This window comes from Gavia stellata, chromosome 18 (genome assembly GCF_030936135.1).
Source record: "Gavia stellata isolate bGavSte3 chromosome 18, bGavSte3.hap2, whole genome shotgun sequence".
NCBI classification, from domain to species: Eukaryota; Metazoa; Chordata; class Aves; order Gaviiformes; family Gaviidae; genus Gavia; species Gavia stellata.
The window spans coordinates 10,866,713-10,893,854 of NC_082611.1; the positions used below are offsets into that span (position 1 = coordinate 10,866,713).

General features: G+C 42.4%; 1 protein-coding gene across 2 annotated transcripts; it reads left to right on the forward strand.

Annotated features, from left to right (window-relative positions):
* The first annotated feature begins 183 nt into the window (after positions 1-183).
* Positions 184-25,954, forward strand: ABCC6 (ATP binding cassette subfamily C member 6). Of its 2 annotated transcripts, none has more exons than XM_059826186.1 (31): positions 184-237; positions 1,551-1,727; positions 2,097-2,222; positions 2,873-3,010; positions 4,095-4,220; positions 4,797-4,858; positions 5,656-5,787; positions 6,381-6,593; positions 7,456-7,633; positions 8,094-8,255; positions 9,639-9,731; positions 10,294-10,497; positions 11,115-11,261; positions 11,995-12,094; positions 12,379-12,448; positions 13,155-13,281; positions 13,761-13,937; positions 14,358-14,525; positions 16,032-16,215; positions 16,700-16,763; positions 17,289-17,409; positions 18,547-18,754; positions 19,844-20,154; positions 20,885-21,084; positions 21,766-21,892; positions 22,507-22,608; positions 23,357-23,503; positions 24,060-24,218; positions 24,460-24,626; positions 25,097-25,291; positions 25,846-25,954. In XM_059826186.1, the coding sequence occupies exons 1-31, from the start codon at positions 184-186 to the stop codon at positions 25,952-25,954; spliced, it is 4,548 nt and encodes a 1,515-aa protein (XP_059682169.1). The 2 variants fall into 2 exon arrangements, with proteins under 2 accessions (XP_059682169.1, XP_059682170.1); XM_059826187.1 differs by having other exon boundaries at positions 11,995-12,092; positions 12,389-12,448.
* Positions 25,955-27,142: the final 1,188 nt, after the last annotated feature.

A 27,142-nucleotide genomic window follows, 5' to 3' on the forward strand; every position in this document is an offset into this window, starting at 1 on the left:
TCCCCCCGACCCGCCCAGCGGGACCGGCACTCTCGGACGCTGCCCAGTGAGGAAACGCCTGTCCCGCCGGCGCTGAGGCGCGCCCCGGGGCACCGAGCGGAGGCTCCGCGGCCGCAGGCGGGCCCCCCCCCCCCCCGCCGGCTGCCGAGGTAGCCCCGACGCGCCGCCCCCCCGGCCGGCGGCATGGCGGCGGGCCGCGAGCTGTGCGGCTCCCGGGAGGGCTCCGCCGGGCTCTGGGTGAGTGCGTGAGCGAGCGCCGCGGCTCCGTCCCGCTGCCAGGCCGCCCCCTCAGAGGCCCTGTCAGGCAGAGCCTGGCCCGGACCCAGCGCCCCGCCAAGGGAGCGAGCGGTGGCGGCGGCGGCGGCCAGCCCCGGCGCGGCCGCGGGGTGCGCGGGTTCCTCCCGCCTGGGGCCGGGGGAGCCGCTCCGCGGGGCGGCACCAGCCGAGTGCCCGCGGCCCCTCCAGCCGGGGAGCGGTTGGCAGCGTGGTGTTCGGGTAAGGCGGCTGGCGCACTGCGAGCGGAGAAGCGTGTTTCCATCAGGGATTGCTGGTGTCACGGACTTTGCCTCCCAGGGACAAGTTTTCACCCAAAGAGAGAAGAGTCCGAGGCTTTATCCAGTTACAGTAGATTTGATGAGAGTCGCGTGGGAAGGTGCAGTCCGGCTGCACTGCTGGAAGGATATTGAAATTAGTCCCTTTATTGTCTTCAGAAAGTATCTGCTGAATGACCCAGTACAGAAATACCTTTGAAAGGGTTCTAATGAGTTGATCAGTCCAGACTCACGTGGATTTCCATCCGCAAGGCTGATAAACTCCCATAATAATTTGTGAGCTGCTTCTTTCTGTCTGCTTCTTTTCATCAAGTGATCCCTCTCCCCTAGCCTTGCTTTGCATCGTGCCCTCCACATAAAGGACTCAAACCACCTCCACAAGCTGCTGAAGAAAAAAATACCCTTGCCTGTTCATCTACAGTTGCTGTATTTTTAGTATTATTGTTAGCAGATGAGATCCAACTATTTGTTCAGCCAAAAAAAATCACAAATGGATTATAAATACAGCTGAGGAAATGCAGTTGTGATGTAGTTTATGCACTAGGGCACTTCTTTCCTCCTGATCTCCATTTTACTGGTCATTCGCTACTGACTATTCTGATGGTTCCCAAATGCCGATAATCTTTTTCATTCCCAAATTATTTTTTTCTCATTCCACATTCAAGAACTTAAATTTCCTCTCTTTTTTTCCTCTCTAGCTGTGATACATTATGTCCTTTCTTTGACATCTTTCACTTTTCCAACCTTTTTTTTTTCCTCTCTTTCTACTTCCATGCCCTCCAAAATGCTACTGCTGAGTCCTCCCTCCCTCCCCCACCTGTGACACCTTACTATTCTCCAGCAGCCCCTCTGTTGCCAAACGTTTTTTACATTTGAAACCCTAAATCAAGTTCCTCTAACATTATAGTAGATCTCAGTTGCATTAGCAACTTGCATTAGCTGGTGAAATTCTGCATACATTAGCTTTACTGTTTCACTTCTGTGTTGATTCCGTGACAGGACTGGAATCAGACATGGTATACAAACACCCCAAGATTTACCTGGTGCTTTGAGAGTACGGTCATTGCCTGGATCCCCTGTGCCTATCTTTGGATCTGTTTTCCTTTCTACTACTTGTATCTTCGACACAAAAACAACGGCTATATCAGGATGTCCCACATCTTCAAAACCAAAATGGTAAGGGTGGAGGATGGGGTTTGATGGTGCCATCACAACTTTGATGCAGAACTTAATTTTTCTAAATCACTAACTCTTTTCTGATGATCCATCTCTGTGTTTACTTTGAGATTTACCGACTCAGGTAAAGTCAGGTCAGTATAAATCAACTAAGTTTTAGGAAGAACTGTCATAAGATCTTCTCCCCTGTACTTCCATTCAGTTCCCCGCTACTTGCCGTAACAAGAACGGAAGTGTCCCGCTCTATCCCAAACCTGCTCTTCCACCTCTCCAGCCTTACCACCCAGGCTGTTTGAAGCATTCAGTTCAGTAGATCGTCCCATCATCATTTCAGTCCATTCCAATGTGTGTTTGCTGTCTCTGCCCCAGGCCCTTGGATTCATCCTGGTAATACTGTGTTTTTCTAATGTCTTCTTCGTACTGTGGGAAACAAGCCAAGGAATCCCACGGGCTCCAGCATTCTTCATTAGCCCTGCCGTGGTGGGAATCACAATGGTAATTCTTCCTTTGTTTTGTCTGCGTGTGGCCCAGCTTAGCCCTCCTGGGGCGGATCTTGTATTTCCCATGTTTCTCCATATCTTTGAGCACAAAGATAGCTGATGGGGAGTAGAAGGCTGGAGACACACTTTGTGAGTTTCTGCTGTGTGTTCCAGCAGGGGTTTGGAGTTGGAGCAGACCACTGGGTCTACAGCTATGGTATAGAGCCCTATGGGCGGAGTACACCTCGCAAGAGTCAAGGTAGCAGTAGTGTTTATAAAGAGGTCTCACAACAACAAGACAAGATCTAGTTTCGCATAACCACGGTATGCAATTTAGTATGGTTTAGAATGAAATGGGATTTCTGTTCAACCTAAATGCTTACCCTCCCCTTCTGTCATTGTGTCTTCATACCTTAGATCCTCCCAACCTGTTGGCTCACTTGTAGTTTTATTACTTGCCCTTTCTGGAGAGACATTCTTGAGTGCAAAATTGCACATAATGCTTTTCAGTTTTAGCCTTTTAGGAACAATACTGCACCTCTGAACATCTTGAATGTTTGGGCAAGAAAATAACTGCTTTTTCTCTATTGTACCCGTTAATTTGATAATAATGTTTGGCATTCCAGTACCAGCTATTTATTTGGACAAATTTTTACTTCCTCGCAGATCCTCGCCATGTTCCTTACCCAGGTGGAGAGAATGATGGGCATCCAGTCTTCAGCCATCCTGTTAATTTACTGGCTGCTCTCATTCATGGCTGCAGTTGTGATGTTTAGTTCCAAAGTCCAACATGCCCTGGAAAGAGTAAGTGAAGTCATGTATCTTTAACGTGCAGGGGTATGAAGTCTCTAAACAACAGGGCTCTTTTTGCCTCATTGATTGTGAGGTGGAGAACCAAGTTCCTCTCTTAAGATACGCGCTGAGAAAACTGATTGATGACACTTTGTCATCTCCATCTATGTTATCCCTTTCAATGTAGATGGAGTGTGGTTTTCTGAGAGCTCGGCAGACTTCATGTATGAATAAAAGCAAAATGAACATAAACACTGTCACTAAAAACTGGCCTTATGCCAGATTTTGTATCAGTATATATATGTTGGTATATTATACATTTTTATTATTTGGATGTTTGGGGTGAATGTTTATTTGTGGAGGAGTGCTGGCTGGGTTTACACATCTGAGACTTACTGTAAGTGGCTGTTTTCCTCAGGCGAACAGTTGTTCCTTTCATCACAACAAGGAATAAACAAAAGTTTATGTTACCTGTGTGTTTAAGTAATAGGGGAAAAATATATGGCCACTAAGCAAAAGGAAGTTGGGAACTTGCTTGTTCCTGCTGTGTTGAATGATACTCAAGTACCAGGCCTCTTGTAGGAATAACACTTTGCCACTTCTTGCTACCAAAATACAGTTCCCAAAATACTCAGACTTTTTCCTTGGTTTTTCTCTTTCTCATTCACAAAATTAATTAGAGAGCCCTTCATGGACCCCCTTAGACACACCATTTATAATAAAACCTGGCAGCTGCTTTATTGTATCAACAACTCATCCCACTAGGTGAGCAAGGAGCTTGCATCCCTCAGAGCACCCAAAGTTCCCTGAATAATGATGCAATGTGGACATCTGACTTGACTAGACTGCTGTGAAGCCTCATGATAAAACCGTCACTATAAATAATAAATATGTCCATTATTTAGCATTTTCTGATATTCCAGTTTCAGGAGTTATCTATTTAAGTAGCTCTACATACCTACAGTTCAAATAGATGCACCTTATGCTTCGAACCAAAACCCAGAACTTATGGCTGGTAGAACATGAGAAACTATCTTTCTCTGCTGATTTCATGTGAAGATTCTTACCTCATTCTCAACAGTATTCTGTTTCACAGGGCTTCCTGGAAGACCATTTCCGCCACGTTACAACTTACATTTATGCCAGCCTGGTGCTAGGAGAACTTGTGTTATTCTGCTTAGTTGATCACCCTCCCTTCTTCTCTAAAGCTGTCAACAATCCTGTAAGTACAATGTAGCTTTTCATAATGCTTCATTGCTCAAACAGGAATTGATATTTATGCGGATACACAGAAACATGAGTGTCTGGGAGATGTAAGATGCATCATTCTGTATAAAGGCCTATGGTTTTAAAAGGTAACAGGTAGAATTTGGGATAACAGTACTCTGTCTCTCTATGTATGTTTCAAAAAACTAAAAACTTCTTCTATCCATACTCGTGTTTATTTTCATTGAAACCAGTAGATAGGGCTCATATTGCTTCCCCATGGTCTCCTGTGCAGCAGTACTCTATTTGAGGTATGAGTATGGCAGAGCTCGGTGCTTCAGAAAATAAATGTCTTTGGGTATGAAGAATGATATTCTTTTTTCCTCCATCTGAGACATTATTCAAACTCTAATTCTCCAAAGTCTCCCAATCCCATTGGTCCTCCACAGTACGTTTACACTGTCAGGGTCAATGAATGGGGGGTGTGTAACTTTTGATTGCTTTTCCTGGGGAAGCACAGAAGGGGATTATATTAATCTGACACATGCCCTTTTCTATACATAAATATCACCCATGTTTTTCTTCCCATCAGAATCAGTGTCCAGAAGCCAGCAGCTCTTTTCTTTCCAAAATCACATACTGGTGGTTCTCTGGGTAAGAAAACACAAAAAAAGACCTGGTTTTGCTAGAATATCAGAAAAAACCAGCAGCATAAGAGAGGGTGTAGATGACAGCCAGTAGGAAATATCTCAGCCCCTGAGTTAGTTTATACAGTGAGGATTTAAATTCTTTCTCTGGGGACTTGAGGTATTCTCACAAGATCAAATTATAAAAATTTAACTTACTTTTCTCAAAGTAGTTTAAAACACAAATTTGTGATTCTAGACAATTCTCTTCCCCCTTCCAGCTACCCTTTCAGTGCTCTCCCAATCTTGAAATAGACCTCAGCAATCTCAAAAGATCACTGTACACCAACCACAGCCTTATCTCCCTGCCAGACCTTCTTGTAACAAATGCTAGGCAAGAGGAAAATAGCAAATGAGGACATTAGCCCAGCCTGCTGCTTAGCTTTCAGAAGTAAAATGATTACATACCTTGGGCCTAGTGTCCACTATGATAAGGCCTCATCTGTGTTTCACTGAGCCACAGAGTAAGTTAAACTGAACTTTATCCCCCACTGCCCAAGACCCAACTCTCAGTATGGACTAGAAGTCAGGGCTTACTGGCAAATCCTCATTATGTTGACAGAAGATAGCGTAGGCGTTCGAAGCAAAACTGCTGTTCCTGAACATTCGTATTTATTCTGGGACAGGATAGTCCCGAGTAGTGTTTTATGTAAGTCCCTATGTGCTCACTGTGGTGCACTAACTTAAAGCCCATCCATTTTGAAAACATTACATGCACAACAACTCTTTCTGTGCTTACCTTACAGCAGTCTGTGTGTTCTCCAGGCTTGTCTGGAAAGGCTGTCAGCAGTCCTTGGGGGTTGATGACTTGTGGCCAGTGAGGAAAGAGGACTCCTCTGAAGAAATTGTTGCCTGGGCTGAAAGAGAGTGGAAGAAGTGTCATAGCAGAAACCAGCAGTGAGTACTTGATCTAAAGAGTGTGTCATGGGCTCAACTGGGCAGTTTCTCTCTTGCCTCTAGATGATACAAGCAAATATGCTTACAGGTGCTTGTGTGCCATCTCAGAACAGGCTTTAATCCCCTCCATTCCCCACAGAGTGCTAGACAGACTGCTTCAGCACATATTCAGGCTCGGAAGTTAAAGTCTGCTAGGTGCTTCATGTGTGGACAAGAGAATGGCTGAAAGATTCAATCCCAATGAATTATTTGTCTGTTAAACAAGAAGAAGGAGGATAATGTACATAAAATGGTCCAAGTAACGCTCTGCTATGAAAACTTGGGGGTCTTTACTCTTCAGTGGGTGAGCGCTCAGTGAGTGAGTTCCTTTGTGCAAAATCTGTTTTTAAGTGTTGAAATCTGCTGGAGAACATCCTTCCATTCCTAGAAGCACAGAACTGTAAGTTTTTTGTGAGAGGGTTCATTTTTTCACGAGCATTTATACTGGCCATGGCATGAGACCCAGTGTGAGATATTTAATGATTTTTTTGAAAGCATGAAATCCCCAAGCTTTCTCCAATTGTGGCTAGCTTTCTCATTGTTTCTTTCTTTAGAAAAGTGGAGTCTGCTACATTTAAAAAGGGTCAGAAGAGTGAAAATGGCATAGCAGAAGCTGAAGAGACAGAAGTTCTACTGCAATCAGAGCACAGTCAGAGCAGGCCCTTACTGAAAGCATTTTGGAGCATGTTTGGAACCTATTTCCTTCTCAGCACTGTCTGCTTAGTTATCTGTGATATCTTCTTGTTCACCATCCCAAAGTTATTGAGGTATGTACATATTTATAATGTATTTCTATCACATGTACAAGATTGCTGTGTGCATGAGCTCACACAGAGATGTGTATGCCAGCACCCACAGAGGTGGACGCACAAACACTTATCTTTTGAAATCTCCTGTTGCTGATGAAAAGAGATGGATTATCATTTGTGCTAAGCCCACAGTCAACTCAGTGGGAAAAAAAAACACCGAACCACTGTCTAAAGCTTTCTCCACTTCTGTCTTCCAACAGTGGAAAGGACAGGCTGCACTAAGCCTTTTGTATAACAGGAGTGAGTTATTTGATGGTTCTACATATCACATCATTTGCATAGGCTGTCAGCCACTTGCTGTATTCTTAAGGCTTGGTGTTACCTGACTAATTATAAAGAGCACAGCTGTGCACCCTACACATCTTAGCTTCTTTAGTCAGTTGACGTAATGCTTTGTGGATTGTGTTGGTACAACACAAACCTGCATTACAGTAAATTTTCAAGGGCAAAAATCACTTCTTAGTCATTAAGATTAAGAGAAGTTCTGGAAATGTCAATGACTTCCTTAGATTGTGGCTCCCAATTTGCATGTTTCTGACAAATTAATGAAATTCAGGAGCCATCCTTAACACTGAAAGTGAGGTCTCCCTGGGAAGATGCCAAGATCAGAGATTGCTTCAAAACCAAGAGTGGCTAAATGTAAAAAATCAGGATATTATAAGACAAGATACTTAGCAGTTTTTCCAAATCTTCTGCTATTTTACTGAGAAGCATCAGCCAGAAAGAATACAGAAAAATCCCTGGTATTTCTGCATTTTTGTATGTCTGATATTTAATCAGTTCTATATGGATTCATCAACATTTTGCTCCTGTCTTGCAGCCTTTTCCTGGAGTTCATTGAAGATCAAGAAGCACCTAGCTGGCATGGTTATTTCTATGCATTCACTATGTTCCTTTCGGCTTGTCTCCAGACTCTATTTGAACAACGATATATGTACATGTGTCTTGTTCTGGGGTTGAGACTGAAAACTGCAGTAACAGGGCTTGTGTACAGGAAGGTGAGTCTGTAGCTTCCTTCTCAGCTTCATTTTTTTCTAGCTCTACATTAGTAGTTATGACATTGTTGGTACATTGTTGTTAACCCTATATGGGGAGATGTTATTAGAAACTACTTTTAGGATGTTAATTCTGTGCTATCTTCATCTCTGAACAGTATGTGGGAGGTATTTTGCTATTTGTTTTTCAGATCTTACCTCTGAAGGAAAAGCCAAGAAAAGGAAAGATGAAAAAGCAACATGAACTTTCTTATGCTGTAGATTATGGTTGGGAAAAGGAGTATATTCTTCATCTTAAAGTGAAGTCACATATCCCAGGCAACAGCATGTTTTCAGTGCCTAGGATTTGACATTTTTTCCCATTTCTTTTTTTTCTTTCTTTATAAGGAAAAGAAAGTTTTTTGATTTTTGGACCAAAGCTGTTGTTTGATGACACCTTTCCTTTCTTCTCTACCCTGTCTAGATCCTAGTTATGTCAAATGCATCAAGGAAAACAGCAACAGTAGGTGAAATTGTTAATCTGGTATCTGTTGATGTCCAAAAGCTAATGGATCTGATTATCTATTTTAATGGGACCTGGCTTGCTCCTATTCGGATTATCATCTGCTTTATCTTCTTGTGGCAGGTAAAATATGATGACAATACCTATCAATCCCTTTCTATTCTAGGTATCGAAGGAAAAAGGAGTTTTCAAAATTGTGCTTAGAGTTTTGCTGGTCGAATAACCTGAAATTGCCATATTTTGATTAGCTCTGTAGCATGGTGGATTCACTTTTCCTTTTAGAAGATATTTTTATTGGTATAGAATCCTTACCTGATCCTTTATCTTCTCACCTGTGTATTCAGCATTCAGTCTCTTTTAAGGAAAAGACTGTGAGTATGATTATTCTGAGCTGACTGATAAACTTCTGCCTCAGATTTTTCCTCTGGCATCTCTCTTTTCAACCAAAATGTGGTGGCCCAGTGCAGGCCAAGTCCAGTTCCAGCTCCTTAGCATAGTTACAGAACATAAAGGGGAATGGTCTGAAATAGCAACCTGACATATACTTCATCCTGAAGCCCGATTACCACAAGATCAGTGAAACGGTTTGAAGCAAAGTTAAATGATACTCAAAAAGAGTACCTTCCTTTGCTAACCAAAGGATACTCAAAAAGAGTACCTTCCTTTGCTAACCAGGATGGACTGTGCCTTGTGCCTGGCAGGATACTATGACCCTGGAAAATGAATAGCCATGGTATAGAGTGTTGAAAAATAGTCAACCCTTTCTAGTGATGTTGACAAGCTGAACGTAGTTGCATGTAGTTGGAGCATAATTAACACTTTGTTAATACTTTGCTAATATTCATGACCATTTGTGTAGAGAACACTTTTATCTCTCTGTGTATACCAGCACTCATCTCAAGCTGTCTGTAGAGAGATGTAACTAAAATATGAGAAACAAGCTCTGTATTTTGATAAGCAAGTCATTATGAACCCTGGTATCCAAGAGCTGTCCCAAGAGTACATGGCACAGTATAATGCTACCATTTCATCTCATTAGTTGATGTAAATTCAGACAAGCTAGGTTATTTACACTGCAAGAATTGTTTGTTGAGGGTTTGGGTTTGTTTTTTAAACAAAACCTGGTTTTGTTTCGGGTCACTTACTTATGCCAGCCACAAGATGTCCTCCTTAACACATCCAAGAACAGATGGGAAGAAACAAATTACTTGAATTGCCAGCATGCTTCTGGATCGTTTTCAGCACTAATCTAGTTCCTAAAAGGGAAGCAAATAAATTCAGCAGAGCATGATGACAGGAGTTACCCTGCCTGGAGAGTTAACAATCCGCAGTGCTTAGGGAGCACAATTCCCAGGAAAGGCAAAGGCAAGCTTAGAGTAAAGCCTTAGCCATGAGGGATGTTAGGCATAAGTTCAAATAAGAGGAAAGGTGAGCAAAGGGGGATGGAAAACAGTCATTTCTAGTAATCACCAGAAGTTCTTCCTCTTTCCTTTTCTCTCCTGGCAGCTACTTGGGCCATCTGCCTTGACTTCGATTGCTGTATTCCTCTTTCTTTTGCCTCTGAATTTCGTGATCACCAAGAAGAGGAGTCAGTTTCAGGTACATTTTGCTTCATAGAAATGAAGTGATTTACTGACTTGAATTGTGCTAGGATACTACTTTTAAATCTAAGTTAAAGGCTGCCATGCTCTTCCAGGAAAGGATCACAAGGAACCCAAGGCTACTGATGATTACAGTAGGCATGCCTGTTTAAAAAAAAAAAAAAGAAAGAGTATTGTACTGAAGTGTATCACTAACATCCAGCATCAAGTGATGGCTTAATACTTATTATTCATGCTGACCATGACTGTCTGAAGGAACATAGGAGGATTCAAAGCCTGCTAAGTTTCTTGAAGTTTAGAGTAAGCTCTTGCATGTTCAGTCTTTCACCTTGTTTGCCCACCTTTTCTGTGTTTTTTGTGTTTCCAGTAAAAATAAAGCTCTGAAGATGAAAAGTAAAATATTTCCCAGCCTGGAAGATTCATAAGCAAAACAGTATACACAGCTCAACTTCAGGGAAATTTATTCAGAATTCATAGGCAGGGATAAGGTGTTTTTTCAGAATAATTGCACCATTAAACATTCAACCTATTAAATGATAAAACTCAAACATGTATTACAGGAGACCCAGATGAAACATAAAGATGAGCGGGCCAAACTCACCAATGCCATTCTCAGCGACATTAAAGTAATCAAACTGTATGGGTGGGAGAAAACCTTCATGGAGAAAGTGCTTGGTATCCGGAAGCAAGAACTTCAGGCCCTAAAAAGGTCTCAGATTCTTTTCTCAGCATCTCTAGCTTCTTTCCATTCATCAACTTTCCTGGTGAGTGGTTCACCTTCCTACATAAAACATGTGCTATTACTTCTATTTCTCCTTGTACTCCTGTCTGGACAGATTTTTCCTGTGGGACAGCTAAAGATAATGTCTGCCCAGAGGAGTTGGTGGTCTCACAGGAGTTGCTGAGCCCCAGTGGAATCAGCCACACAAGCATTTACACCATCCTAACAGTTCCATGGACAAGTCGCCTCGTCTGGCAGTGTGCTCCAAGCAGACTGAGCCTGCTTTGCAAGAACCACCTGGAGACCTCCAGCTAGACAGAGTTCATGGCACAGTCAGTAGCTGCACAAGCCATTTTTACACTTGCTGTTGCAGCTCAGCCATATGTGTTTTCAATGGGAAATAGCTGTGTTTTCACCTTACTGTGGTTGCAGCACCAAAAATTCCTTAAAGCAGAGCAAACGTCAAATGATCAGACTTGGTTTTGTCACCAACATGCAAGACCTTTGCCTATGATATTTGCAGGATGGGTACCACGTATGGGTGATAGCCTGGATTTAACTAAATGGGTTCCAGAGTCTTTAGGAAAGGGCCTGTCACCCTTGAACCATTCTCTTCACTGGCTGAAGGAAATGGTTTTCTTTTCCTTTGCTGCCTTTCAGATTGCATTTGTCATGTTTGCTGTCTACACCCTGGTGGATAACACACAGGTCTTGGATGCTCAGAAGGCCTTTGTATCTTTAACACTGATCAACATTCTCAACACTGCGCACTCCTTCCTGCCGTTCTCCATAAACGCTGCTGTCCAGGTTAATTGCAGGCTATGTTCCTTTTTCTTTGGCCATAAGTGTTTTTTTATGTATCACCATTAACAGGTAAAGGTAAGGATTTCTTAGGGCTTTGAACATCAGGGCTAGCTATTTAATTGCTATTGTGAAACAGTGAAGTGCAAGGACTTGCAGCGAAAGGTACTTTGTAGTATCGTTTTTCAGAAAGGCTCCTTATACTGACAAAATGGTCACCAAGAACAACTCTTAAGTCTTTTGGGACCAATCACAAGGACCATTAGATCTCAGAGGTGCTTCCAGTTCTGTTTCTAATCACAGAAATCAGAATAGATGGAGCAAGATCTCCATGGGAGATCAATGGAAACCCTGCTAGCCCAGGCCAGAGAGAAAAGCAAGTCATTGTCCAGTAAGAAACTGGGAAATTGCACTCCCCTCTTGCACCCCAAGAAGACTGTCACAACTCTTCATGTACAGAAGCAAACACTGGAAAGATTGCAGGATGAATTGGAGAAAAAAGCATCCATTTCACTGTGTGAACAGAAGAGAAAACACAGGGAAGAATACGTTTTTTTGCTAAGTGGAAATAAAGGCAGTTAACATAAGAAAGAGCTGCATTTGTTCATCTAAGCCTACAGCATCTGCAACATAGCACCTAGTCAACATTCTAAGTGGGTCTTCAAGTTGAGTCTTCACTTTGGGTTTTAGCTTCCTTTCTATTTCAAATCTTACTCTTTTGTGTGCTTCTTCATTTCAGGCCAAAGTTTCTTTAAATCGCTTAGCAGCTTTCCTGAATCTGGAAGAACTGAATCCTGAGAGCTCAAGCATAAACACTTCTGACTGTGGTGAGCTTTTGTGTTAGCATTGTTGTCTTATGAATAGCTTCCATTGCTCAGCTTCCACTCTTAGGGTGCCTGCCATACTCAAGAGAGAAAAATGTTTGCCCCTTACTGTCACTTTATCTCTCAGGCCTATTTATTTCTAATGATGAAATCTAATCTGGTAATTAACCCCTTCTTTTTATACCTAAGGTTCATTGTATGTAATATAAATACACACTAAAACATAAAGTCACATAAATAGGGATGTTTCTGTACCTATCTTTGAACTTATAAGTGTTCTATTTCTCCTCATATTTTAGTACAGGCAAGTATAACTGTAAGAAATGGGACTTTTTGCTGGAGCAAAGAAACTTCTCCTTGTCTTAGAAGGTACAGACTTAACCTTAGTCATCTCAATTTTGTAGGTCAGTGTGGATGCTGAATGAATGAATTCCTCAGGGCTTAAGTGAAACCAGTATGGAATATCTAGAGGCTTCTGAGTTTGCTTCATATTTAATGTTGAATTCTGAAAATTATGAAAGTCAGACAAACTGTAATCTTGCTTTTATGCTTGGGACCACATAAGTGGGAAGGTGCCTGTATCTGGACATTGCCTTAATACATGGAGACTGCTTTCTTTATACAATTTTCTTGTCCAAATATGAAATTACAGTAATTTAAGTCAAAAAAGTAGAATTGATGGTATGCAGATACTATATATTGCATCACTATGTGCTTATTTCAAAAGGCGTGGCAGTTTTAGAGAAGAAACAGTGTTGAAAAGTTCTGATGTTCAGGAATGTTTTATATCCAGTGCTAGCCTGTCTCCAGAGTGGGGCCTGGGTCTTGAAACTCAGATGGGGATGTGGGTGAAGACATCCTGGTTGGAGGTGTCTTTGAAGGGATGACTGCTGTTCTGCTGCAAAAAGTCAGCATAACAGGAAGAGTAACCCTGTGCAACTGAGGCCTCAAGTATGAAATTATGGGGTTTAGTTGGTACATTTTTATTGCTACAAGACAATAGCAAGAATTTTGGTCATTTTGTTTTCAGAAAGTGTATCTAAAAGGTAATAAGAGACTAATCTTTTCTCTATAGGTTAGATCTTACTGTGCCTCAAGGCTCCTTGCTTGCTGTAGTTGGCCAGGTGGGTGCTGGAAAGTCCTCCTTGCTGTCAGCGTTACTTGGTGAGCTGAAGAAGATGGACGGCTACATGACCCTGAAGGTAAATTTTCCCTTGAGGATTTGCTTCTAATTAGGCTGTCTTCAGGAACACCAAGGTATTAACCAAGGCATCAGGTACTTGATGAAATCCCATTTACTGCTAAATTTTAACAAAGGCTGTATGTAGCAGCCCGCATTTAATTATCTGAAGGTGCTTAAGACCTCTCGGATAAGCCTGGCCCTTGGGAATGGGAACTGGAACAAGACTTTAAAGATTCAGTTCCATTTCCTACTCTGACAGTGAGCTGAAGTGGCATTGTGGTAAACCATGTCATGTACTTGCACCCGTTTCCTCCTCTATAAGATAATGAAAGCGCAAACTCATATTTTGCAAAGCCCTCTGAGACCTGTCAATGGTGATGATCATTCCAGATTTCTATGAAGCTAACTGGGAGAGTTTTTCTTCAAAGACAGGTTCCCACACTGTCAAGTTGAGCTTATGAAAAAAATTGTTAAATTCTTCCACTTCCATTTTTATAGGGCACCGCAGCTTATGTCCCCCAGCAAGCTTGGATACAAAATGCTTCAGTGGAAGATAATATTCTCTTTGGGAAAGAGATGGATGAAACATGGTTCAATAGAGTGATAGATGCTTGTGCACTGCAACCTGATTTAGAGAGCTTCCCTGCAGGGCAGAAGAGTGAAATAGGAGAGAAGGTACTGGCTTAGGTTTATATTTTGGCCAGCTTTTCCATGAGTAGCTACAACTTTGGGTGTCCTGCTTAAAACACTTACAAAAGGACTAAACTTGCAGGAGGCAGGTACTCAGTAATTTCTGAAAAGTCGGGCCATGATTTAACAGGGTCTGAAGCCCACCTCCTGAGAGTTAACCTCACCAGAGATATGAGAGATGCTTAAGACAATCAACAAATCCAGATCATTCCTGGGTCCTCTTTTGCAGGAGAGTGGAGTTGCTCAAGAGAATCTGCCTCTGCATCTCAAGAGCCCTATTCGGAGGGAGGGAGGGAAGCACTGATTTAAAAATAAGGAAGTCATAAAACCTCAGTGTATAATGGAGCCAACAGTTGGCAAATATGCTGTAGCTTTGGAACAAACAGTGTCAATACATTTTTACAGGGAATAAATATATCTGGAGGGCAGAAGCAAAGAGTGAACCTTGCTCGTGCTGTGTACCAGAAGGCTTCAATTTACCTTCTAGATGACCCCCTCTCGGCTGTCGATGCCCATGTTGGACAGCACATTTTTGAACATGTTCTTGGACGCAATGGCTTACTGAAGGACAAGGTGCGTTATAAATTCTGAACTGTAGAAGATTGCAAAATGTATCTAATTATCAGGGCCCATGAAATGTTTCCAGTAAGGTGGGTTACTCACTTTATCAAAGGCTCCCAAATTCTTTTTGCTAGTGGCAGCAGGTACTACCATTAACAACAGTGCAAGTGGAATGGGTAACCTCTGCAGTCCGCACAGCACATGGAAGTCCTGCAGTGAATCTCACCTAGGAGGAGAAAGACTGAAAAGTTAGGTTCTCCAGAAAGACTGTCTCTATCCTCATGCAAACTACATGCCTAGTTCCAGCCTTACTTCTACAGCAAGTTTATAGCTCTTCGGTCTTCCGTTGACATTATCCTTCTCCCTTTTTGAGATTTACTTCTAGTATAGTTAGGGAGAGCTGTCTGATCTCTTCCAGCTCATTGTATCTCATCGTAATGTCTAATCCTATCACTTTTGAACAGCTCAGTGGCACCTTTACAGTTCTTATCACCCAAATGGTCATCACTCGAACTTCAGTCTTAAAATCCATGTTAAACACTTCTCTTCCATTCTTTCTTGCATTGGTTGCATTTTGTTATTGTTTGGTATTTCTCTGCTGTCAAGCAATCTGGATAATAAATGTGGTTACATGAGAAGGGATGCTAGGGCAACTCTATTTGTTTCATGGTATAAATTGCCTACAAATACTTGATTCAATTTCACATTATAGAAGGAAACAAGTAATTTCTTTCATTAGAAAGTCCAATTAAAGCAGACATGTCTGATTACAAATACTTTTCTATTCATGTGTAGATTGGTTGCAAGTATCAGAATGTAATAATTATATTGAAACATAGAAAGACTGACAAAGAAAGAAGGCATCAGACTTAAGCAGTACTCAAAGGGCTTGATTGTATATTAGAAATATATAACATGCCAATTTATTATCTAGGGGAAAATTACTTTTCTTACATCCTTTCCTACATGTAATTATCTGTGCAAATATGCTCAGAAATTTAAATGGAAGGAGCTGCACTCTAACTCCATTCAGGGTGATGAAGTTTTCAGGGACAAATTTGGTTCTGAAATATTGATATCAGTGACAATAAATGTGACATACTTTTCAGTTAACATCATTCTACTTAAGAGCTTCAGCATGAGTGGAATCAACAACATGGAACTGGTCAGTGAGCCAAGCAAAAGGTCCTTCTACACACAGGGTGCTAGCCTGGGACTTCAGGCTTCAGTTCCCATCCTCACTCTTTTATGCTGTGCGTGACACAAAGCAAGTTGATTCACCCCTCTGCTCCCAAGTTCTGCACTTTCAAAATGGGCACAAAGCTGTGCTGCAAAGATAAACTTCATCAAAGAGACAGTCAGAAGTGATAGGAATAAATAACAAAAATATTCCAAGTTAGTAAAACTCATAGCTCACACTGAGTACATGTCTTTCTTCAGAAGACAGCTGAATGCAACAGCTCGAGTGAGCAGGGAAACACCAGAACAATTGTAGCTGTTCTCTCTTTATTCAAGCAGACTCGTGTGCTGGTGACTCACACAATCAACATTTTGTCTCAAGTGGACAACATTGTTTTGCTGGTGGATGGAACAATCTCAGAAATAGGTTCCTACCAAGAACTTTTACAGAGAAATGGGGCCTTTGCAGAATTTCTTCATTCACACATTACTGCAGAAGAGAAGGCAGGCGCTGGTTTTCCAGGTAACCCAAATGAGTTGGAATCATTCTTCCTAGGTCTATCAGTCAATCATTTCCTTAATATTATATGTAACATTAAAGAACTGGGGGGGAGGGGGGATCTACTGCTCTCCACAGTTGGGAAGAGGGAAAAAGAGAATAAAACTGGAAAAGCCAGTCTTACATTTGTTCTATTATGGACATTTAAAGCAGAGATCCAATCACAGTAAGCTGTCGCTTTGTGTGGGGAAAAATATGCCTGTCAAATTAGCCAACTCATCACCTCAGAATTGGTTCTTGAATAAACAGCTCCATCTTAGTAGACAGCAATCATTCAGTAAACAGAATTACCTACTATATGTGCTCTTCAAGCCTCACCTTGATATTTCTACCCTTAGAAACAAGTCTTTGTAATTAATCTTTCCTCCATATTACCAGTCTCTCAAAGGCTACACAGGACAAAATGGGATTCTAAAGCATGTAGAAAAAAAATGTATTTCTTTCACAGCTATAGGAGACACCAAAGGCACCATCACTTCTAGAAATGGTCCATCACAGGAGAAGGTCTTTAGGTAAGCTTAAAGCTGTCTCAGACACTGAAGAACTTGCTCCAAAAGCCCATACAAGCCTACATGGAGGCTCTGCCTATTACACAGGTTTGGGATTGATCTGTAAATTAATAATAAGAGCGAACAAGCAAAACTCAAGAATAGGTAAGAAACTGCTCTTGAATGTAGATGTTGACTAATATTTTCTTCATATTTCACAAGGAGCCAGAATTTGTTCCAGAGCTCACGTACAAGGCATGTTGATACATTTGCTTGCTGTTCACTTCCCAGTGAGGCTGTAAGGTCTGACTCATTTCAGACCAGCCACAGCTAGTGAATGCTTGAAGCCTCTGTTTGTTAATAGCTTGACAGAGCCCAGACCCTGTGATAAATATGGACTGTGGTTGGGGTCACTCTGGAGGACCCCGAAAACTGCAGCCCCCAAAATAGACATGAATATAGATAGGGGTGGATGGGTAAGGAAATCCAGCTTTAAAATATGCATTGCCTTGGCTAAAAATCAAAAGGATTTTTGTTTTCTTTATGAAGTGACAATTCAGTCAAATCTTCCGCTACGGGAAGGGAGACCATTCCTGTGAGTCAACACTGTAACACTGCTGCAGCCACCAAAGGAAGATTAACCAAGCGAGAGAGAACTCAGCATGGCAGGGTAAGCCCAGCACCTTCCTGTAAAGGTGAAGACATATACCATAGGTTTATTACTGACCCACTCATGGCAGGTAGGTCAGGTCACTAAGTTAAACCAGTGCAACTCCAGGGAAGTCAGCCAAGCTGTACAAGTTTGCCCTATAATTGAGACAAAGTAATTTCAGCATTATTTTACATAGTACTTTCTATGCAAATTATATCTCCCTGGATGCCCTGATCTAACCATTGTTTCCAAAATAGGAATAATGCAGCTACATTGCAGGGAGCACATTATGGAAAGGGGGGGGGGGGGGGCGGAAATTTATAACCACTTGAGGAGAGAGATCCTGATTCAAGAGTTGACCTGAAGAAGGAAAGTGTACTGAGGCAATCAGGGTGAGGTGGTGGTAAGGGGCAGAAGAGGACAAATTACAAGGGACTTGTAATCTTGAGTCTGTCCACAAATTCTTGAGCTTGTTGGGAAGGGGCAAAGAGGCACATCACTGTTCTCATCTTGCCCAAGAGGAACACCTCAAAAGGCTGAGGCAAGGAGGGTACTGTGAAAGGAAAAAAGCAGACATAGGATTCCAGCTAGGAGGAGTCAGGCATGGATGAGGTGTGTATTCAGGGCACATCATAGCAGCAGTAAAATGTGGGAAGGAAACGAATAGCTGAGGCTACACACTAGTACTGTGAAGAGAGGAAAATAAGAAGTCTGACACCCCCAAAGGGAGGCTGCTCTTCCCCTAGGGAAGCACAGTATTAGCCAGACTGGGATCTCCTCACCTCTGTCGATCAGCAGTTACTCACACAAGCAGACAGTGCAATACGTGATAGTTCTCACACCAACAACAAATTAAAACCACTGCCCAGGCACAAGGAAAGCCTTACATGCATTCCAGCAGTAACATGAGCCTATTACAATAACATTCATCAGTTAATAATAATCACTCATTAACAACCATGGAATTATTTAAGTATGGCTTCATTATTCATCCACCAGGAAAACAAAAAGAATTAACATGGTTGCTGCAGTCCATGACATATAACCAAGTAGATATACCACAATAAATCGTTCCTTGTTTCGGAGCTGCTTTTTCTTGCTAACAAACTCGATTCTCCCAACCTCTCCTATTTTTCCCCAATTGTTTCACTCTAGGTTAATACTTCGATTTATGCAGCCTACCTGAAGGCAACAGGCTTACCACTGTGTGTGTACATCGTTCTGTTGTTCACGTGTCAGCAAGCCGTGTCATTTTCTCGTGGTTACTGGCTCAGCATGTGGACAGATGACCCTGTTCAGAACGGGACACAACAGCACACAGAGCTGAGAGTTGGAGTCTTTGGCGCACTAGGAGTCATTCAAGGTTTGTTTAACTTGCTCACCTAATTCTTCTCTGTATTTCCATCTCCCTTTCCCATATCCAGGATATTTTCTCAGAATATAAACAAGTGCATACCCATGGGCTCTTAGCCTCCTAGGCTTTTGGCACCAGCCCTAAAGGTTTGGCATGGGACCTAAAACTACAGGCTCTGACGCACAGAGAGGATTTCTAAGGGATCTGAAAGATGTTTCTAGTTACTGCCTGAAATTCTGCTTCACAGTATGCTAGAAGTGTTCTCCTGTGCCTTTCAGCAGATCATGATAAACAGTGTCTTCCTCTATATTTCCTGATGGAACTAAATGGCCTGAGCCCCTAAAAAACATTCAGCCATGGAAGAACTACAGCATCCTTATTTTTCTATCCTGCCCCCTTGTATCCAACAGCTCAGGCATATCTTTCTTCCTCTTATCCCTTTCCATTCCTCCAATATAAATTAATCATATCAAAGTGCAAGCAGTGGCTCTTCATGCTGAATTAAATCTTGGTTTAGGTCTTTTGAGTGTAAAGAGAGAGAAAAAGATGAAGTTGTGGAACTCTACATCTCTTTAAATCTTTCTCTTTAAAAATGGCCACAATTCTTTTGGTGACTCTTAAAAAAAAAAAAAAAATTGCTTGTTTTAGGACAAAAATCAAATCTGGAAAAATCTTAGCCTAAGTGACAAAAGACTGAGAAAGCTTTGAACAAGTTGAAAAGGGTGGGAAGGGTTGGGTACCCTTCTGTGCTAACAGTGAATCTGGAGGCAGGAAACCTAAGACTTTGAGTAATTCAAAGTCATTCTAGTCAAGCTCATTTTGTGAAGAATAAAGAATTTGTCCTGTTTGTTTAAGTTGGTGAATTCGTAGCCCTCATCAAGCTTGCATAGAAGGTCTTCAGCCCCTCTGTAACTACCCTACAGAAAGGGGTACTACCCTGCAGCTCTGAGGCTTGGCTTAATTGCTACCAAAGAGAAAGTCAGCTCCTTTCACCCGTATAGCATTCACAGTACTAAGTGAAAATCATGATCTTGCAAAGGGGAACACCAAGATGAGTTTTTTCAGAGCTAGTAATAATTATTATTTTTTATATTACAGCCCTTGGCAGATTTGCCTCCACAGCAGCAGTCCTTCTAGGTGGCGTATTAGCATCACACAAGCTGTTTCTGCAGCTGTTGAGGAACGTTGCTAGATCCCCAATGATCTTCTTTGAGCAAACACCCATTGGAAACTTGCTGAACCGCTTCTCCAGAGAAATAGATGCTATTGATTCTGTCATCCCTGACAAGCTGAAGTCCTTGCTGGGATTCTTTTTCAACTTGCTGGAGATCTACCTTGTGATTATAGTGGCTACACCAAGAGCAGCAATGGCCATAGTGCCCTTGACTGTTCTTTATGCTGCATTCCAGGTAGGAGCTCATAGAGATATATAGACAGGAGAGGCTGAAGCAGCATGGCTGTGTCCCTGCAGAAAGCCTCCTTCCATGTCTTAGGAGCGGAGACATGCAGAAAACTAGTTTCATCATCTCGAATTGCATCTGAACAGTGATGTCAGTAGCTCTTCCCACATCACCTCAGCCTTCCAAAGCATCCCCGAGACCTCACAAACAGGCTTATACTTTTCTGATGTCCAGACCAAATCACACCTAGAGCTATATTCCTGCTCTCCATTGCTGTAAATGAAATCATATTAAGACCAAAGATATTTTTCCTTTCCTCTAGAATTCCTACACTCCTTTTTAATATATCAGTGTACGCCCTGCAGCTCTCCCGTTGGGCTCTGAAACCTCAAATGCTTTCCCAGCTAAGACTGAACATGAGGGAAGGGCAAGTAAGTGTGCAAATACACCTCTGTTCTCCATCAAGCAAAGGGCTGGTCTACAGGAGAAAGTAAGTGTGAGTTTAGAGGCTTCTTTGCATTAACTAACTATGGGGTTATTCATAATGAAGATAGGGCATAACGCAGGCAGAAGCACTACCTCATCTTTTAAGGACATGTCCTACCTGCATGTTAGGTTTTATAACACTAGGATAGTACATACTATTGCACTTGTTGAGCCTTCCCAAATTTTCTGTGGAGCACCTCCATGGAGATGTAAACCTTCTAATCACTTCCCCTTCCATTTCCCTTTGTACCAGCATTTCTATGTCATCACCTCCTGCCAGCTGAGACGCATAGAGGCTGCCAGCAGGTCACCCATCTACTCCCACATTTCAGAGACTTTCCAAGGGAGCAGTGTGATCCGTGCTTACAAGGACCAGGAGAGGTTTATTCTGAAGAACAATTTTCTAGTAGATGAGAATCAGCGAATATGCTTCCCTGGAGCAGCTGCTGACAGGTACAAATCTGCAGTGTAAAGAAAATGATAGTTTATTCCCATGGCCTTGGTGAGTGGAGATTGCTGCTCTTGGGGCTTGGGTGGAGGTACACAGATGAGACAGTGGTGCACAGTGTTTTGGGGGTAGGGTAGCCTCTTTCGTTATCACTCGCACTGCGCCCCTCTCTGGCAATGTGCTTCTCACACACCCAACATGCTCCCATCTCTGTTGTGTGGCTGGGCACGCACACATGCTGACACACAGCTAGAGGTATCACTTTGTGTCCAAAATGCAGGAAGCTGCAAGACATGGTTGGTGAGGCCCATCACCACATGACAGAGTGCATGAGGCCTGTGGTATATGCAGAACCCATCAGACAATAGAGCCATCAGCCACCAGTCATGAAACAGGTGAGGAGTACCAGGAAGAGTGACAGATGTTAGGCCAACTCATCCAAGAAGCTGTGTGCTGGCTGCTCTTATCCAACGGGCCTTGGAGAAAATCCTAACAGAGACCATAAGCCAACCAGCCATTAATGAGCTACAAGGTGGCTGGATAAGAGCAACCAGGGTATGACGAGCTTTGTTGGAGCATCCTGTACCTCAGCAGCTCCACAAGTGTCTTGCAAAGTCATCACAGATTCTGTTGGGAGAAAGGAAGAGGGCACCCAGCAACAACCCTGTACTCTCCTCCTCTTGCAGGTGGCTTGCTACAAACCTGGAGTTTCTAGGCAATGGCATCGTGTTGTTTGCAGCACTATTTGCAGCAATGGGCAGAACACATCTTAGTCCAGGAACTGCTGGCTTCTCCATTTCATGTGCTCTTCAGGTAACTCAGCGCTGAAGTAATACCATGCTTGCCTTTCATCAAAAGCAACTTGCATTTTAATTTCTGCTACCATTTTAATTTCTAAGAAATCATAAACTATTTCTGTGGCTTTCTAGATGCCTCCTTCTACCAAACCCTGTTGTCATTGCTGAAACCCCAAGCATCTGGAGCACATGGCCCCTTAGAGAATGAACCTCAAACACATGCACCAGCCATCTTTTTCCTCCCACATCTGAACTCATAAAGTCACAGCATGCTCTGAGCAACTGAAGCAAGGTCTTCAGCGTCTGTCTTACCTGCTTGTAGACTAGTTACACAATAGCCTAAAAAATAGCTACGCTATCTTTTAGCATCCAAGTCAGTAGCATTTCATTCTCTATAAACTTGCTGAGAAGCACCTATGAGGGGAGCGGGCTAAGGCTCTTTAAGCACAGCTTTACAAACTTTCACAAGGATCCATGGTTATTTTTCAGTCTTTTAAGGGATGATTTTTGAAGTAATTAGCTGATGAGGAGGTCTTTATAAATAAACACTAAGACAAAGTACCAGGTACCTCGCAAGCACAGGTCAAGACTTACTTTATCTGCCCTAATGCTTGTGTTTCTTCCTGCTAGATAACTGGTGTTCTGAACTGGATGGTGCGCTCCTGGACAGAAATAGAGAACAACATTGTTTCTGTGGAGAGAGTGAGGGAATACTTGAGGACTCCTAAGGAGGTAGCTGAACAACTATTGATGTTACTAGCAGAGGTGAACATCTCTGCAAACTTAACAAGTAACTTTTCTGTTCCACCTGGACAAACCCCCTAGTTTTCCCCTTCTAAAAGGCCAGTTATGTTTCCTTTAAAGAACTGCAGCAGTTGGGTTTTATCCAACTGACTAGACTTGTTTTATAACCTCTGATCATCATTACTTCCTTAAGACAGTTAAGCATTAGATTGCCATTAAAATAGCTTCACTTGGTAACACTCATGGAATGAGCTGTATTTCCTGCCCATATTTGGAGTATGTATTTATTGTGCGAGTTCAGATGCAACTCTCTGATAACTGATGGCTGCTAGATAGCCTTTTAGCCACTAGAAGTCTCCAGTGCAATCATTTTTGTTCTGTAATCGTTAAAATTATTTCTCCATAAGCTGCCCTGAGATCCTACTAAAGGAGACTTTCGGTCCTGTTTACAGGGTCATATAAATCTTTTTTTATTGAACCACTCATAATGTCAGAACTCGGACATGCAAACAAATGTTTATGCCCATTTTCAGTTAAGACAATTGGCATCTTTGCACAAAGTAAAAAGTCAACATTTGCAATATGAAAGTTGGAGGCCTTTTTCTGTTTTGGAAACAGTAAACAGTTACAGGGAATTTGGCACAGATGTCTTCATAAGCTTCCTGTTTCAGTATGGCCACTTGATTTGGTAATTTAAATCAGCTTTATACCTTGCTGTTTCTTTTCATCTGTTTAGGCACCCTGGACTCTGAATGGCAAACTTCAAGGTCAGGTTTGGCTCACTGAAGGAAGAATTGAATTTAGAAACTATAGTTTGCGATACAGGCCAAATTTGGAGTTAGCACTGAAGCATGTCAATCTAACCATCCACGGGCAAGAGAAGGTAAGCAAAGACACTTGTTTCAGAAGAGCTACGAAGTGTGAGCAGTGCTTTGCAGTGATCAGATCTGGGCAGATATAGTCCCTGCCCTACACCAAGGTATAGTAACTTGTAAGGATGAAAGCTGCAGTAAGGCATGAGCCCATCTATCACACTGGACACCTCTTCTAGTACAAAGTAGTGTTTCCAGGGTTGCGGCATACACTAAACATTCTTCTGAGTGAAATTTCATTTCGCAGAAGGTTGGCAGAGTTACAGCAAAGGAATTTCACTTCTTAAATCTAGTGCCACGTCAAGGCCCTATTCTAGCTGCCAAGTTCTGTAGCTATTCTTCCATCAAAGGCTTTCAAGATTCCTTTTCATACAAAACAATTCCAAATTATAAATGATTCCCTTTAAGAATGTATTGCTAGACTATGTGAATCTTGAACAGACTTGAAGATTTGACCCATGCAAAGCTGTCTGTCTTCAAAAGGCCAAGAGAAACTACATGACAGGTCTGTCCAACTGTGGAAAATGATCAACATCAAAACCAAAAACTTTCCATTGCACTTTACAGATTGGCATAACTGGAAGAACAGGAGCTGGAAAATCTACTCTTGCTGTGGGATTACTACGATTAGTGGAAGCTGCGGAAGGAGCGATCCTAATTGATGGACTAGATATTGCTCAACTAGGTCTCCATGACCTTAGAACCAAGATAACTGTCATTCCCCAGGTATGAAATTAATTTCCTAAATGCTTCAGCAGTGTTCTAAGTCTTAACACCTAGGAAGGGTTTATAAAGATTCTGTGAGAGGAGAGACATTCAGAAATTTCAGAGTTGGGAATAACCTCTATGCCGTGCTAGTCTCCCATTCGATATATCATTAGCCACAGATTTGCACCCAGCAGGGAAAACCGGAGACCTCATTTTTATAATTCCTTTCAGGAGTTGTTTGTACTGTCTCTGTGCTCAGGATCCAGTTTTGTTTTCTGGCTCTCTAAGAATGAATCTCGACCCATTAAACCAATACACTGATGCAGACATCTGGACAGCTTTGGAACTGACTCAGCTCAAGAACTTTGTTGCAGATTTGCCAGACCAGTTGGAATATAAATGCACTGACCAAGGGGAAAACCTAAGGTACCTTATCTGCAGAAAGGCAGTGGCAGGGCAGAGCCAGCCTGTGGGCTAGGAGAACATAGAGCTAGTGGGACAAGGACTCTAATTTTAAAATAATAACAACATTAAAAAAAATGGTGCCCAGACAGCAAATTGCTGCATTATTGTACTGTTCAGCAGCATGAAATCAAATCATAAGACACCAAGTGGAAGACCTCTGAGACTTCACCATGGTGGTGGCTTGTGTTTGTGCAGTACATAAAACACTGGAATCTTGTTCCAAGTGCAGATCTGGGTGCTATAGTAATACACTCCCTTCATTTCCTTAGGTTGTTTCATGCTGTTACCTGCAGTGCCACCAGCCTCAATCACCCTTTCAGGGGAAGGGAACAATCACCTTTTCGTTACTATTTTCAAACTAATCAAGTATTCTGACCCCAGGGAAAAGTGACTACTGCTCTCAGTTTACTTATCCCTCTTCTTACTTGCAGCACTGGTCAGAAACAGCTGGTTTGTCTGGCCAGAGCACTTCTTCAGAAAGCCAAAATCCTCATTCTAGATGAGGCCACAGCAGCAGTAGATTTAGAAACTGATCTTCAGATTCAGTCCACCCTGAGGACTCAGTTCAAAGACAGCACAGTGTTAACAATAGCTCACCGGATAAACACCGTCATGGACTGTGACAGGTAATATCTGCAGCCACTTTTCTAAGGAGGAAGGGAGACACAGGCAACCTGTGTGACCTAGACAAACCACACAGTGTTATCAAACAGCAATTTCGTTTCTGTCCTTTTCTTCTTTAACCCCCAAAGCTTTGCTTTAGAGATTGTAGGAGCTATCTTAAATCAGCTAGACACCAATAGGTTACTCAAAGATGCTTTATTGCCACATAATGCATTTCGTGCTGCATCATACCCCTTTTTCTCCCCCACTGACAGCAAAACTACGGCTACAGCTCTTTGCTTCGTCTTAAAATAGTGAAGCTAAAATACATGTTCACAAATCTTCCTCCAGTCTCAGTTGCCAAAAAACTCTCCTCCCACAAACTCACTACTTGAATAGTCACTCATCAGAAACCTATTTCTATCCCACAGCTGTTTCCCAGCTGAAAAACTGCTGGAAAGCTTGGTTGAATAACAAGCAAGTACTGAAATTCATTTCAGAAATAAGTAGAAATAACTAAGTTTATTACAGCTGCTGGTGTATCCCCAAGCTTACACTTCTGTTTTAATGTTCACAGGATTTTAGTCTTGGAAAATGGTCGGATAGCTGAATTTGATACTCTGGAACACTTAATAGCTCAGAAGGGACTGTTCTACAGACTGATGGAAGAATCGGGCCTTGCATGACTCACTCATGGAACATACCATAATGCCACCGCTATCAGGAATAATTGATCTCGTAATTGAGTTATCTTGGTTTCACTCTAAAATGCCCAATACTCAACCAAATCTTGTTTGAGCTATAACCGCAGTAAGTAGATGAAAAGGGATGACTTGGGACACATATTATTTCCATAGGAAACAGCAATTCCATTTTCATTATGTTTCCAGATACCAAAACCTCCCTCTTCTCTTGAAAATGAGCCAGTCAGAACTTAAAACGCCTTGCTTCTTAAACAAGCCAAAAGAAGAAGACCATAGCATTTCCCATTTATACTATAAATGGAGCCCAAATATGCTGCTGTACTTAAAAGATTACAGAGATTATTTTTAAAAGCCAAAAAGATTTTATGGACAGTAAGCAAGAATTTAACTGGTAGCAAGCAAACTTAACTGTTTACAGTTTGTCCTAAGTTCCAGGCAGAACAAATTTAGTCTTTTGCCAATGTTTTAAGGACTGCTCACCTGAGCACTGTTCTTACAAAGATATGGTGGACTCCCAGGGCAGCAGCTGGATCTAGTCACCCAACGTGCACAAACGCTGGGGGAGTAGGGAAGGGGAAGTGGGATGCCACTAAGCACGACAGCATACGGCTGCCTGTGGGCTGCCTGTTGTCACAGCTGGGGGTCAGATCCACTACATCTCTTTCTGTGTCAGCTTTGGAGGGGCCCCGAGGGAATTGTGCTGTGCAGAGGGCTGACACACTGCCTGGAGGAAGAGAGCCAGCTTAGGGGCTCGCTGATGCAGGAGAGAGTAAACTTGGCTGGGAGTGGGCAGCAGAACATCCTTCCTTCTGCTTGAAGGACTGGAGCAGCCCTGCTGCCAAATACCGGTTGGTCACAGCGGATCATGTCTGAACACCAGCACCAACATTTCCGAGTTGAATTTGGCCACAAGAAATTTGCGTGGTGGAAAGTGTCGTCCTCTGATCCCCGTGGCGTGGCAGTCTGGCAGATGGGGAAAGTAGCAGGGACTCATCTGTCGACCTGGTGGTTCATTCCTGGTTTTCTTCTTGAATGCAAGTTTACCTCCTGCATGTGCCACCTGGTGCTGTAGAGCCTCTGGCATGGTCATCTTTCAGATGTTATTTTAACAAAACAAAATGGCAGCTGAAAGCAAAGCCTTCCTGGGCTTCCTGCAGTGCCGAGGAGCTG